At 31.7% G+C, this 15,035-nt stretch overlaps 1 protein-coding gene across 8 annotated transcripts in view; it reads left to right on the top strand.

The window, feature by feature from the left end:
- Positions 1-15,035, top strand: part of SSBP2 (single stranded DNA binding protein 2) — a 314,422-nt gene that overhangs the window by 228,308 nt on the left and 71,079 nt on the right. For all 8 annotated transcript variants that reach the window (XM_007193055.3, XM_007193056.2, XM_007193053.3 and 5 more), the window contains one exon: positions 9,281-9,340. In XM_007193055.3, coding sequence (XP_007193117.1) covers positions 9,281-9,340 — 60 coding nt within the window. The remainder of the gene's footprint in view (positions 1-9,280; positions 9,341-15,035) is intronic.

The following is a 15,035-nucleotide window of genomic DNA, read 5'->3' as shown; positions in this document are numbered from 1 at the left end:
TCAGAAGAATCAACCTGCTTATAACTCTGTGCTGAATTGGATTAGCCTTGCCAAAACAACATCTAGGAAACCTGATCTGTTCATACTTTACAGGTATTTGATATGCGTTATTTTAATTAAGTGTTGTTGATGATAGAATATCTAAGATGTATGGAAGATAAACTACATATTTATGCTTATCAGCAGAATTGCCAGCACAAGTATGTCATTTTGTGAGCTAAATTAGTTTAATACTAGTTGGAATTAAAATGTGTTAATCAAGAGTGTCTTATCCACTGGGGTGTCAGTAATGTCTGATGGAGATTTTCCTGAAAAACAGAAAAGAAACTGAACAAATTAAGATATATGAATTGTAAAGTAACTTTAACGAAATTCATTTGATGTATAATTTATGCTTCATTACTTTTCTACAGAAAACTTATGAAGCATCTCATGGAATCATAAAAATAAAAAAATGTGAACAGTCTTACTATATGAACGATGGCAGAAATGAATGTACAAGTCACAACACTTTTTGTGATGCTTTTTTCAAAATAATATTCTCAATATTATTTATAATTGACAGCCATATGACTTCAACTCTTATCACAATTAAGGAAAAAAAGATTTACTTCTAAGTGAGATTTTGAATAGCAAAATAGAGAATAGAAATCTATATAGGAGAATCATGTAAAGAGAATTGGACTAACTAAAAAAATGGACCCAGAATGAATTAAAAGTAATGTTTAATTTTTAAAAGAATGTTTATGCTTGGGGTAAAATCTCATAGTGAACATATTTTTATTACCTTTACAGGACTATAAATAATTATAATCTTCTATATTTATCATTTTAAAAAAATTATGTTCAAGAGAAGTTTTTCCCTTGAAAGATTCTGTAATAATTTTTATGACACAGAATTGTGTATTATTCCCTGTGTCTGCCTAAAACAGTATGTGAAAAATATCAGAAGAAAGATTATATCTGTCTAAAGTCATATCGGCACAGGATCAAGAAAGGTAGATATTTGATCTTTATATAATTAATATAATTACTAAAGATAACCCATATTTTTCCTAGCTGTGTATCACTTTGTGTCTTGTGTTTTTGCCTAATTGTTGATGGAAGCAAATTACTTTTTAGCAAATAACCATTTTTTCTTACAGATTTTTAGACTAAAGATGGTTATATGGTAAAGACAATATGATATTACTCAAATGCTGAGCCTCTTCTTAATGGAAAGAAAATATGTAAGCTAAAACATGTTTCGGAGACCTGGGGATTATAGCTCTTTGAATGTATTTAAATCTAAGAAGACCAGGGTCTCATGTGTACACCTGGCACTATATTAGACAAACAGTTGAAATGCCCTGCTATATGGAATTAGTGGCAGTTCTCATGGCTGGCCGCTGCTTTAGAAAAAAATTAGGAAGTTATCATACTTTTTTTTCCTCCAAATCATACATAAATTAACCTGACATACTTCTATACCAAAAAGTGGTTATTAAATACTGTTACTTTGTAAAACTGCCTAAGAATCACTATTTTCAACCCTGATGCCCAGAAATAGAGAAACCTGAAAGCAGTAGGAGAGAGTACAAGACCTTCTTAGTCATCTAAATCATAAATTCTCTTATATGTTGTTGATGTAGATATTGTAATTATAACTCAGTATCATCTTGGGATCTCCAACACTTTGTTCTTTACCTACTTTTATTAGGTCCTCTAGAACAGGGGTCCCCAGCCCCCAGGGAACTGGGCCACACAGCAGGAGGTGAGCGAGCGAAGCTTCATCTGTATTTACAGCCGCTCCCCATCGCTCTCATTACCACCTGAGCTCCGCCCCCTGTCAGATCAGCAGTGGCATTAGATTCTCATAGGAGTGTGAACCCTACTGTGAACTGCACATGCGAGGGATCTAGGTTGCATGCTCCTTATGAGAATCTAATGCCTGATGATCTGAGGTGGAGCTGAGGTGGTGATGCTAGTGCAGGGAAGTGGCTGCAAATACAGATTATCATTAGCAGAGAGGTTTGACTGCACAGAGACCATAATAAATCAATTGCTTGCAGACTCATATCAAAACCCCATCAGTGAGTGGCAAGTGAAAACAAGCTCAGGGCTCCCACTGATTCTGCATTATGGTGAGTTGTATAATTATTTCATTATATATTACAATGTAATAATAATAGAAATAAAGTGCACAGTAAATGTAATGCACTTGAATCATCCCGAAACCATCCCTCTACCCCTCCAACTCCCCCCACCCCCCAGTCTGTGGAAAAATTGTCTTCCACGAAACTGGTCCCTGGTGCCAAAAAGGTTTGAGACCGCTGCTCTAGAAGACATAATTTATCCTATATAAGCAAGCTGAATTTTCCCCTCTATACATATAAGCATTTTCTCATTAGACAACCAGATACACTATGCCAGTACTGTGCCTTACCCTTTGCAATATCAATAGATACTACCTATTTTTAACAAGACACATAAATTGGCCAGGTGAGATTTTATACAAGAGAACCAAACTTTATTACATCTTCTGCTGGTTTTTAGAGTCTTCCATCAATGTTGTTCACTCACTCAATCAATGACCCAGCTATGGAAACAGCCAAGTATTTATTGAATGCGACTCTGTACATTCTCTCTTAGAATGCGCTAACTGCTTCCTTCCCTTCCTCCTGAACCTCATTACAAGTTGTCACATTATCATGAGCAGCTTGATTACAATGATAATACTCTTCTAATAATACCACATCCATGTAGCACCATTCCTAACCCATCTTCTATTCCCTTCCAGTATTTGACTTAAAAACAAAAATAAATGAACTAAAGACAACATATATTATCAAAACTCTACCAAAAATATTCAAGAAGAGAGAGATAGAGCTTACTAAATTGATTTTATATTTCAGTTGTTGAATTTCTTTTCATCTGGTGAATAAGAGCACATGCTAATTAGTGCTTTATGTGCAAATTAACTTGATTACCTGAAATACCACTGTCTTTTCAGCTTTTCATGGTTGAGTGGTAACAAAGGTAAAGAATTCTACATTAAGTGAATGGTTGCAAGGTTGCTGGGGGTGCCTAGGAGGAAATGCCAAGTCAGGCAATTTATTTATGGTCAGTTAGTCATAAGAATGAAGTATGTGTACCTGCCTTTATTCTTTAAAGTTATTACTATAGTCGGATGTTACATAGCTCTAAGAAAACTGAAGTGGCAGTTAAGGAATTTGGTCTTTGGTTTTCTTTTACATAAAATAAGGAGGTTGACCTAGTTAACTCTAAAAACTTTTTGCTGTAAAATGTGTCAAAAAGGTATATTGGAATAAAATTCTATAAGTCAGATTTTATTATAATTGTACAATACAGAACTTGTAAAACTTTACTTGAGTAGTTTTGTGAAGTCATTTTTTTAAGTGTGTATTTATTTTTTAGATTGTAAGTTCATGTTTTCTCAAACTTGGTAATTGTGTATTTCTATGTCATTTAAAAACTACTATTTTTTCAAAAATAGAAGCAAATTTCACACGAATTGTTTTGTACTCGAAAAAGTTCAGTTACTTTAAGTTGTAGAACATATCTCAGACTTCTAAATTTTCAGAATTGTAAACTGTCCTAAATGTTACATTTGTTCATTCTAAAGAACTTAGTATTATTCTTTTCATCATTGATTTGTTCTAAATTGTGCTCATAAAATAAAATGTAGTATATAGAAAATGCTTAAGTATAAAATTGGCATTTTAAAGAAGATTTTACTTTTTAGTGATTTTAAATTTTCTTTATTATCAACCTGCTCTTAAAGACCAAGATTTAAAGAGTTTCTAAAGCCATGTTGAAATATTTAAAATAAGATATAGGGTGATTTATACACTGCTACCATCAATTTTAAGGATTCTTAGAAATATCAGTTTTATTTTATGGATTGATTACCGTGGCATTAAGGTACTTGCTCTGATCTGGTTTCATGTCCTTTCCTCTGAAGTGGGTTCCCTTCATATCAAGGCACACATTACACTGCAGTGTGCTGAATCCTCTATGAGAATAGTGTGAACAAAGTGCTTAGGAAATGGAGGGAAAGGAGCCTATAGAGATTCCTTAAAGAGGAAGTGACATTCCAGCCCCTGGAGGATTAGTAGATGTTTACTTGGCATAGAAAGGAGAATACTGAGTTATCTCAAGAAAAATTGTGGTATTGATAAATCATATTTATGCTTTCTGGAAACTAATTAAAATGTTAGAAAATATTAGTAAAGTTAACATTTGAGCAATGTGTCATTTAAGATGTACAGTTTGATCATATATATATGTGAAAAGAAGTTAGGGCTTTAAATGGTTCTTATCACCTGTAATTTCAGAATGGGTAAATTATTTATAAAATAATTCCATTGGTGGGGTCTGGGATCTTTGGAGAAGGAGAGATGAGAAAGAACTTGTTCCTTCTAAATCTTAGAGAATTGAGATAAAGCACTAACAGTTTATGAAGATGAAATAAGAAGAGGCAGACTACTACTTTCCACTAGCAGAAATGGCAAAGAATAAAGGAAAATCTCTTTTAGGAAAGCAGAAGTTTAATATTTCATGAATAATTCTTGATCTAATGGAAAATAATAATCCTTTAAGACTGAATGATGTTCATTCTGAAATAAATTATGATTCTAAATGGGTGTGATTTTTTCTCTAAAAGACTACTTGGAGGAAATGGGCTGGACATTTAGTTTATATTTCTATTAGAGTTTTTTTCCTTTCATTTAGTCATCAAATATTTATTGATTTTCTGGCTTTGTATACATTTTTATTGCTTGCACTTTGGTTTATCCCATTCATTCTAAGTAGATAACTGAAACATGTAGAAATGAGAATTTATGCCTATAAATGTATTTCCATATGTCAGGGTACTAACTGTGCTACTCAGTTTATCTTGTGTATTATAAAGAACCTTTGTCCACGAGTTTTGCCTAATTTGGAGAACTTTTTTAAAAGCCTAGCCTTGATTTTTAGTCATTCATAACACTACATGTTCTGTCAAGTAGGGATGATGTAATATGACTTCTGAGGGAAGCCACCAGATTGAAATATTATTTTCTTTGGGTTTTCATTGATATTTGCCATTTGGTGAAGAGAACGTTTTATTTCTTCCAGATTAGTGGACTGTAGAAAATAGTTTTTCCAGAACATTTTTTCTCCTATTAATTACAAGACTGTGAACCTTGAAAAATCCTAAGCAGAGGGCAGTGATCTTCATCTGCTTTGTTCACTGATATGTCCCACCATCTAGAACAGTGCCTTTGTGTGTGTTTAATAAATATTTGTTGAATGAACAAATCTCTAGCATACCTTTTAATCAATAAGTGCAGCTTTTTTATTCTCTCTATTGGCCTTTGATCTGAACAAAGGGCATCATTGTTTGTTGGAGTATTTTTTTTCTTTACCTAGGTTTTTCTTTTTCTCTGGAAAGCATGGGAATAAGCTTCTCTAGCTCCTTGATAAAGATAGCTTGTGCCTTAGGAGCATAGACTGATATCACCCACACACACTTCAAATATTTATAGCTATTTACAGTATGCTAATCTTTATACTTGCTGGAAATAATTAACATGGAATCATGGGAGTTTTATTTTTATTTTTTTTAAAGAATCAAGTATTCTTTATTATACCAACTGACCACTATGTGGATGCAGATTCAAAATTAGGAAATAATACAAATTAGTATAAACTATATTTTAAAAGGCCTTTTATGAAATATTAAAAATTAAGAAGTAAAAATATTCCAAGTAACTGGAAATTGTATATCTTGATTTGAAGAGTTAAACTACCTATTCTACTAGCATTAATTTTTTTTTTGTTTTTTTTTATTTTTTATTTTTTTTCACTCACACACACAGTGTATTTTATTTTTGCAAGAGATAAACAAACTGACACCAAGCATTGTAAATGGATGACCACAACAAAAGCGACAATGATTGCAATTACCAAACACGAAACACACTCATACTATGTCATAATATTGACATTCAGTATCATGGGGATTTTAAATTATTATTTCCCAAGAGACTTCTGAGATCATCTTGTCCAACTCTCTCATTTTAAGGTTGGGAAAACTAAAGCCCTGAAAGGTTTTTAATTTAGGGTCCCTCTGCTAATTAGTGGTGGTGCAAAAACTAGAATCCAGGCCTTTGACTCCCAGTCAAATGTTTTCCATACACATTATAAATAACTTTTTAGCCCATTTTTCAAGGGGAAGGCTTTTTCCATTTAAAATATTGATTCATCATTCTGACACCCTCAAGCACATATTTTGATGCCCAAACTATTAAAAAATTTTCCCCAAATATTAAGAGTAAGCATACTTTCATAGCTAAGGGCTCTTTTGAGGAACCTGTTCTTCCCAGGTTATCAACACAGAGAGTACTGAAGGTCTGTCGATAGATGTACTTTATAATATCAGTAGGTATACTTTATAATATCAGTAGGTAATCTCTTAGATTAGCATTTTACCATAAAAGAATTTAAACTTGTTTTAATACCTTAAATTGTATTTAAAAGCAAATTGACTTCTGAATAGTGAAATACAGAATATTAGTAGAATATTCTCAGTTGCTAACATGAAAACTCTTTTGGGTTCTGTTGCTGTGTCTGTACCTCAACAAGTAGGCAGTTGAGGACCTAGGTGGTTAACCAGATATCTTAAGAATCAATCTGAATATTAAGAGCTTATAACAGCACTAGTTGGATATTAAAATGCTTTAACCATAATAATGTTTATATTTTAGGGGAAAGTAGTAGTTTTTTATCTAAACTAACTAGATTTTTGTTATTTTTTGCTTTAATTGTATAGCTATAGATTGAAAACTGGAAGTGGTTTTCTTTCTTTCTTTTTTTTTTTTTTTTTGGCTAAAAAAAATTTGAACTTCTGGAGGAGGGCATACAAGAGGAAATAAATTAAAAAGAGACTCTTTTCTCTCTCGCAATCTTATTCCATAGGGGACTACAGGTTCACAACTACCACATGCACTGCCTCTCCCTCTTAGTAATCCCTTGATGGGGCCTCATGGTCAGATAGGAGAGTACAACAGTCCTGTTAAAATACATTTATTCACAATGCCATTGATCAGAGAAAAATTTTCTCTTTTCAGATAGTCCATTTATATTAATACTATAACATTATTTTACATTCAGAGGAACATACAAATCTCAAATGCTCTGTTTCAAATAAGGTACATTTCAAGGTTATCAGTATTTAGTAGTGTTTTAACAATTTCTACCTTGTATTCCATTTTGAGGTGATTTTATTATAGACAGGAATTATTAGTAACCTATTTTTATTTCTCCATGTCTCAAACCTTAAATTTATATTGTACTTGGGCTTAGTGACTATGTCATAAAACATCACTTTGTGAAAGAAAGGCAACCATTCCAAAATCAATGACACGATATTTAATTATTAAATTTTTTAAGTGAGTCCAGAATTTATAAGACAGTTTCATAAATGAAATTAGGTGGTTAGAAAAGTAGCAGAGGGAGTGTGAATATTGGGATGAGCTTCCAGTTGACAGTATAGTTAACTAATTAATCCAATTTAGAGTAGAGCTTCAGAAATGATGAGAGTCAACTTTAATCAAATATGTGAAAACTAAACATTTTTTAAATGTTTAAACTGGAAAATCCACTTAAGTTTTATCAGCTGGAGGTGACACTATTACCTGAATAATCTACTGTTTCTGTCCATTTAAAATGATCTCCTAGGAATATGTTAACATATAACAACACAGTAAGTAAAAACTCAAACTGCTTAATTCTAAAGTTCTTCTTGTTGGTTTGTCAGACCCTCCAAAAGATATTATAGAAAAGTCTATACCACATAAATTTGCTAGAATTTTATTTTTCAGCTGCTGCTTTTAAAATAGCCCTAGAACTGCAGGCCTAATTTCTAAAAATATTTTTAGAAAATTCATTATAAATGTGGAATTTAATTATGTAAAGTACTATAGATTTGGCTTGCCCAATCCTTTGGTAAATTGATTCTTAATTTATATTAATTCATTCTTAATATTTTACTTAATATTCAACCCTTTAGAGTTGATAATTTGCTTATATTACATGTAATTATGTATTATAATTAAACAAAATTGTATTTTTCTATAAAAATGGAATTTTGAATAATTTTAGGAATAAACCTAAAAAAAAATCTGTGCCCAAATCTGAGTGATCAAAAATATTCTCCTTCCACTCATCATTGGACAATCACTGAAATGATACTTTTAGCATGTTTTTCAGACAGTTTCGGGACTGACAGAATCAGTACATCTTAGCAGCCTCTGATTCATCTAACAAGATAAATTGACTTGAGTTTTAATATAAGGCCATTTTTTTCTTCTGTTAAAAGTACACACCTCATAACATATACATACTACTACATATAAAATAGATAAACAACCAGGACTTGCTGTATAGCACAGGGAACTATATTTAATATCTTGTAATAACCTATCATGGAAAATAATATGAAAAAGAATATATATATGTGTCTATATGTATATATTTGTGTGTGTATATGTATATATATAATGGAATCACTTTGCTGTACACCTAAAACTAATACAACATTGTTAATTAACTATACTTCAATAAAAAATGGTTATTAAAAAAAGTACATACCTCATAGTCTGCTAGGCTCAAAATATGCAAAGCAATGTCAATTTTAAAATTTATAATCGATTTTGAATTATAAAAAACCCTTAATGAAAGAAAGCCAAAGCTCTCCTAACCAGAAATGTCCCTTAGAAAAGAAATTTCTTTACCATTTTAAATGGAGCTACAAAAGAAAAGATGAAGAAATTTGGCAACTTTAAAATTATTAGAGGAAAATTATAACCGAATTGAGTAATTCAGTCAAAATTATTAGAGGAAAATGATAACTGAATTGAGTAATTCAGAATCCAGTTTGTATAAAAATGTAGCCAGTGATCCTCTGCCTGAAGTCTTGACTAAGATTCAATTGCCTAAATTTCTTAGTCTTACTTTTTGCCAATTAGATAGCATTAAAAAATTTTTTTGCTACAGTTACTTTAGTCATCTTCCATTTTTTTATGATTTCTTTGGAAATTTTTCCAGATATTCTACAAAATAAAAAATAGGATGGTAATTTTTCTTAAAAGCTTTTATTTTACTGAAATCAGCCACATAAGTAAATTTGATTTATGTTTTGTATAATTCAAAAATTCTTTAAAGCAGTTTATTTTCAGATCTGTATTTTACATTGTTTTTTTGTTTTGTTTATTTGTTTGTTTTACTTCAATAGCCTTTTATGTCACCTCGGTACCCTGGAGGTCCAAGGCCCCCACTGAGGATACCTAACCAGGTAAGATTTGTGTGTGCTATTTAAGTTTGGTGGTTTTTTGTTGTGTTTTTTTTTAAGAGTCAATAAAGATCTTGAAAATGTCACATATATTTCTTTCCTATAAAAATATTATTCTTCATCCCATTTTATGCTACTTCTAGTGATGTATAACCTACATTAAGGGTTGGCAAACTATAGCCCATAGTTTGGCTGACTTTTTGTAAATAAAATTTTATTGGAACACTGCCACATTCATTCATTTATGTATTGTCTATGGCTTCTTTTACACTGCAGTAGCAGATCTGAGTGATCATGATGGAGACCATAGGTGGCCTGCAACCCTAAAATATTTACTGTCTAGATCTTAACAGAAAAAAGTTTGCTGACCCTTGGAGTCTACCATATACTTTGAACCTACCTTTCAAAATATATATAATTTTGGTAAATGCAGATTATACTGTAAAGGATGGCAATAAAATTTTCTACGAACATACTTAAGCTTATTTTTATATTATATAGTTACAATAACATGGCTGTAACATACCAATTTTGCCCAATTATAGTGGCATATCAAGCATATAATTAGCTGCTTCTAGAAGGGTTAGATCTATTAATAGTTAACAATAGATCTTCCAACTATCTTTACCTACAAGAGCTCTGCGATTTCATAGACTTTCATCCTCAGATAGTTTATCAATAACATAAATATTTATTTGCTAAAGAGAATAAAGCACAGTTTTTACTTGCAGGTAGCTTGTAGTTTAGGTTTAGAATAGAGACAACGTGCATGTGTGTGTGTGTGTGTATATATATATATATATATATATATATATATATGTAACACAAGAAGAAATTAAATGCTTAACCATATGGAATATTAATGTCAAGATGATTGTTTTGTCACTTTCTTTGTTTTTGTATACATCATTTTCCCAGATTTAAAGTAAACCCTGGTTTATTATTATTTTTATCACAATAATATCTTTTTCATTTTTTAAAAATTTCCACTTCCTTCCTGACCAAAAAATGGAACAAGAAAGCTGTGCTTACTTTGATAGCACATTTGACAGAAATGGAGTTTTCCTTCTCCTCTCCTAACTCTTACTGAAATTATGCAGTGTCCTTGAAGTGTCCCAATTGCTGGTGTTCTCTGCTTCTAATGCACAGCAGAGAGTGCCAGCACCCACATTCACCCCCAGGGGAGAACTCTAAGCAGGCAGCAGTGCTGGGTCATCTCATGGTTACAGGGCTAGAAGTCCTCACATTAGCAGCTGGAGGAGTTTTCTCCTTCACACTGAAAATGCATTCAGTACATAGGGCCAGGGAAACATGGCATGAAATAGGAAAAAGAAGTGCACGGATGCCAAGTGTTTCAACATATGGGAGTTTTATTTTCTCTGTGGGTGAACCTATATGTATTGACAGTCAGATCTACTTATAGGTGCCTGAGTCTTTTAAATTTCCTTTTCTAAGGACAGAAAGTTGTATCTTTCATTGCAGTCTTCATGGTGTTTCAGACATCCCATTCATAGCTTTATGTATTTCGTAGATATAAGAGGTTTGTGAAAATCTCCATTAGGGAAATGTGAATTTCTTGTACAAGCATGTGAGAATTTTTCTGATTCCATTTATTGCATATGAATAATGAAAATCTCATGGAGTTATTGGAATTGCATCCATTTGACATTGTTGAAATACCTGCTATGTATAAGATACTAAGTTCCACACCTAAAGAAACTGACAAAATGAAAGACACTTTTAGGAAGAATGCGTTAGTGGTAGAAATGTGGAGTTGTAAATCTAGGTTGTTTGAAATTTTTTTTAAGAACAACAACCTTTGGAGTTTTAAAAGAGGCAATTAAAAAGTTAAAGGTAATAAAGAGTTATGATACAAGTTCTTTTTCCTCAAGACTTTTAAACAGTCTTTACCTAAGTATATTTTAAAACAATTGTACTCTTCTATGAGTGGCCCTTTTTTGCCCCCCTCCCCATATATAGTTAAGCTTCATTAATCCAAATATCTGTCTTTCAAATTCATAGTAATTTACATTTATACTATTTTTTAAAGAATTTTGAGCAAACTGTTAAACATTTCCTAAAACAATGTTTACACTATTAACTATTTAGTAGCATGACCTTTTCAAACAACAAAACATTTCTTCAATTTCATTATGTAGTCATTAAAGTAGAATTGGCAAAGCTATTTTTGTGATTAATTGAATGATGTATATAAAAACAAATGTTAAATTTTTTATTTAGTCTATTTAAAATGATCATAAACTAATAAAATTTTCTTTTATTGGTATATTGTATCTAAGAAAATAAAAAGTACGCTATTAACTTCTTCAGTGGTGTTGACTAGTCATTTTGAATATGTAAAAGACAATCTTTTAATAAACAGCTTCTCCAGAATTTATAATTACTAATGATTAGACTATAATTTTTAAGTACTTCTGAGATGGTTTTCATGGGTCTGAACTAAATCCACAATGGCTTACTTATACTGTTTATATATTTATGGACTGGGTATTTGGAACATGGTATCAAATCACTATGCCCAAAAAATGCAAGAAAAGGTAATAGTATCTAAAATTATGAAAGCAAAGTAAAATTACAAAAATCTGCAATGTTGCAAAGAATAAATATCTATGAGAGAACACATGAAACATAGAAATTATACCAGAATTGGTTCAACTGTCAGAATAGGTTGGTGGTGTTGAAGTATCCATAACCTGGAGGTCTTTATCCTTCTCATAGATAAAATGTTTAATCTGAAAAATTCACAGTGTTCATTCAACACTATGCTAAGAAAACCAAGACAGCCAGAAATATAGAGACTGTTAATGAGTGACACCAAGAATAAACTATTGATTTGTTGACCCTATAGAATTGGAATTTCTCACCATTCCTAAAACTCTATAAACAGGTGTGTGAATTGAGGTAACATAGTGAGTGCTGTTGACCATTTTATATTCTAAAGCTGATTTTGACATTCTAAAAGCACACTGCATCTGACCATTCTACTGAAAGTCTCAAAGATATTTGTCCAATAATAGATGAATGAGTGGTTAAGTAAATTATAGTATATCCAAATGGTGAAATAGTATGCAGCTATTAAAAGGTATGTTATAGGATTAAATTTATTGATATGACAGAATGTTTATGATCTATTACCAAATGTAAAAAAGGCACAAACCTGTGTGGTATGTCACCTTTACCACATATCACTGTACAAACTCAGTTCCTCCACTCCACACCCCCCCAACATGCGTGCACGCGCACACACACACACACCCCAAAAAGACTGTAAGGGACTTATCCTTTATTTCTGGGTGATAGGATTATGAGTGATTTCTTTTTTTATTTCTGTATGTTTAAAGTTTGCATTGAACAGGAATTTTATTTGTGACCGGATAAAGATATTATTAGTTAATTATATATGTAAATGAAAGTACAGATATTTTATTCTTCTGGTTATTCAGTATATGAGATTATTCTTTGTTAATACTGAATGTATAGTTCTTACTATACATGATAAAATGAAAAACATAATGGATGTTAAGGATAGGCAAATCTTGAGAAGACTATCCTTCACTTTTCAGATAGGGAAAAATCAGCAAGCATTTGAGCAGAAAAAAAAAAAAAAAAACAGGTTGTTGGGACATTTACTCATATACTGAAAATAAATGTACTGTATCCCCCCGTATAACCAAGGTACCTATATTTTAAACATACTACACTTACTCTTCATTACATGTTCTGTTTTTCAGAATAAATGCTATTTAACATGTCCTTTCCCAGTAATTTTGTCTTTGTAAAGTATTTCATACGTAGAATTTGAATTTATTTAATGATATCAATGTGAAAACATAAGAGAAGGACTTCAGCTGCATAAAGAGAATTAAGTTCTACATTGAGTAAATGATAGGAGTCTTACAGCTGAAATCGTAAAGAAGACTGTAGTAAATCTCTATTGTGTTAATTACACTGTTAAAGTATTTAAATTATTATTTGCAATCCAGTGAAACACAATGAAAAATATATTATTTTCTTTTGACTTTGAATTATGACCATGTCCTGGGATGTATGTCTTTTCCAATTATTTTCTACCTTTGTAGGGCAAAGGAAATTAACAAATTCAAAATCTCTGGCAAAGAAGAAATTCATTCTCCTTCCCAAACCAAGAAAAGTTTACATAGTGAACACTGTGCTATCTTACTCAATTTAAGTTAGCAGTATATCGGGCTTTTTGGTACAATGTTTACTTCTTTTGCCAAACTGCATCTCATTATTTTACAGCCATTTTGTCACAGATATTCCCTTTTTGGACATAAGCCAATAACAAAAAAATGCGTTGCCATATATATGATTGGAAAGTTCATAGGGCTGTACAAAAATCACTCTCAGAAATAGTCATTCAACAAAAATTTGTTGAGGTTTACTATGTGCGAGGCACCATTCTCCATGGGGGATACATCAGAAAACAAACTAATGAGAATCCCTCTCTCATGGAACTGGCGTTCTAATGCAGCAGTGCCCAACAACTTTCTGGGAAGAGAGAAATGTTCCATATCTGCACTGTCATATGCAGTAGCTCTCGTACTTTGAGCACTTGAAATGTGGCTAGTGTGACTGAGGAATCTAATTTTTAACTTTATTCATTTTAGTTTAAATAACCACATGTGGCAAAGGGCTACTATATTGGACAGTGCAGTTACAGTGGTTGAGATACAGAAAAAAGAAAAATAAATAAGTAAATATATATGTCAAATGGTGAGTTGTAATTTGGAGACAAATATCTTTCCACACTGAATGTCACATTTCTGAATTTTAATATCTTTTCTACTGATACTGCCTTTATACAGGAAAAAAAAATGGCAGTGGTATTGTTAGCAGGACCTCAATGTGTCAAGCATCTTAGATCCAAATGCCAGCAAAGCCCAGCAATGTATGACTTTGAGCAAGTCACTTAACCTTCCTGGGCCTTGCTTTTCTTACAGGTAAAATGAGAGTGGACTCCTGTATTTCTAAAATCCCTTCTAGTTCCAAAATTTCATAATTATTTCGTTCTACTTCATTTCATGTAATTGAGGGGGCCCATTAAAAAAATTTGGTAGGTCAAAATTGTTAACTGAATTATATCATAAAGGCATAGATACATTCACTATTTTTTAATCATCATTGAGTGTTTAGTCTCTGTGAGTAGATTATATACATATAATGGTATTCAAAGAAATACATACCAGAATCTTAAGATCCTAGAGGGGCTCACCATTGGAATCATATGATGAATCTTCTGTAAACTAAATGATTTTTTCTGCAGCAAGAAATTCCTTCGTTGAATTATTAATTAGTTTAAAATACTTAATAACATTTTATGTTATTTCATTTATTTTAAATCCTAGGATTTAAGGCTTATCTTTTAGAACTTTTGGAATATGTTGATCTGATTTGAAGTCCTGGCTCTACTACTTACAGATAGTATAACCATGGACAAATTAACAAACTTACTTATGTATTAAATCTCAGTTTCTCATCATCAGAAAGGATTTATAATAACAACCTCGTGGGATTGTTGTAAGCATTGAGGGAAATAAATATAAAATGCTTAGCAGAATTCCTGGCACAGATGTACTGGCTCACAAGTATATATTTTTGTTGATATTATGTTTGTTATTATTAAGCATTCTCATCATTAGTGTCAATTTCCCTGTCA

The sequence above is a fragment of the Balaenoptera acutorostrata genome, chromosome 2 (genome assembly GCF_949987535.1).
Source record: "Balaenoptera acutorostrata chromosome 2, mBalAcu1.1, whole genome shotgun sequence".
Classification (NCBI taxonomy): Eukaryota; Metazoa; Chordata; class Mammalia; order Artiodactyla; family Balaenopteridae; genus Balaenoptera; species Balaenoptera acutorostrata.
Note: the sequence above shows the minus strand (reverse complement) of the source record. Positions and strands in the feature narration are given on the sequence as shown.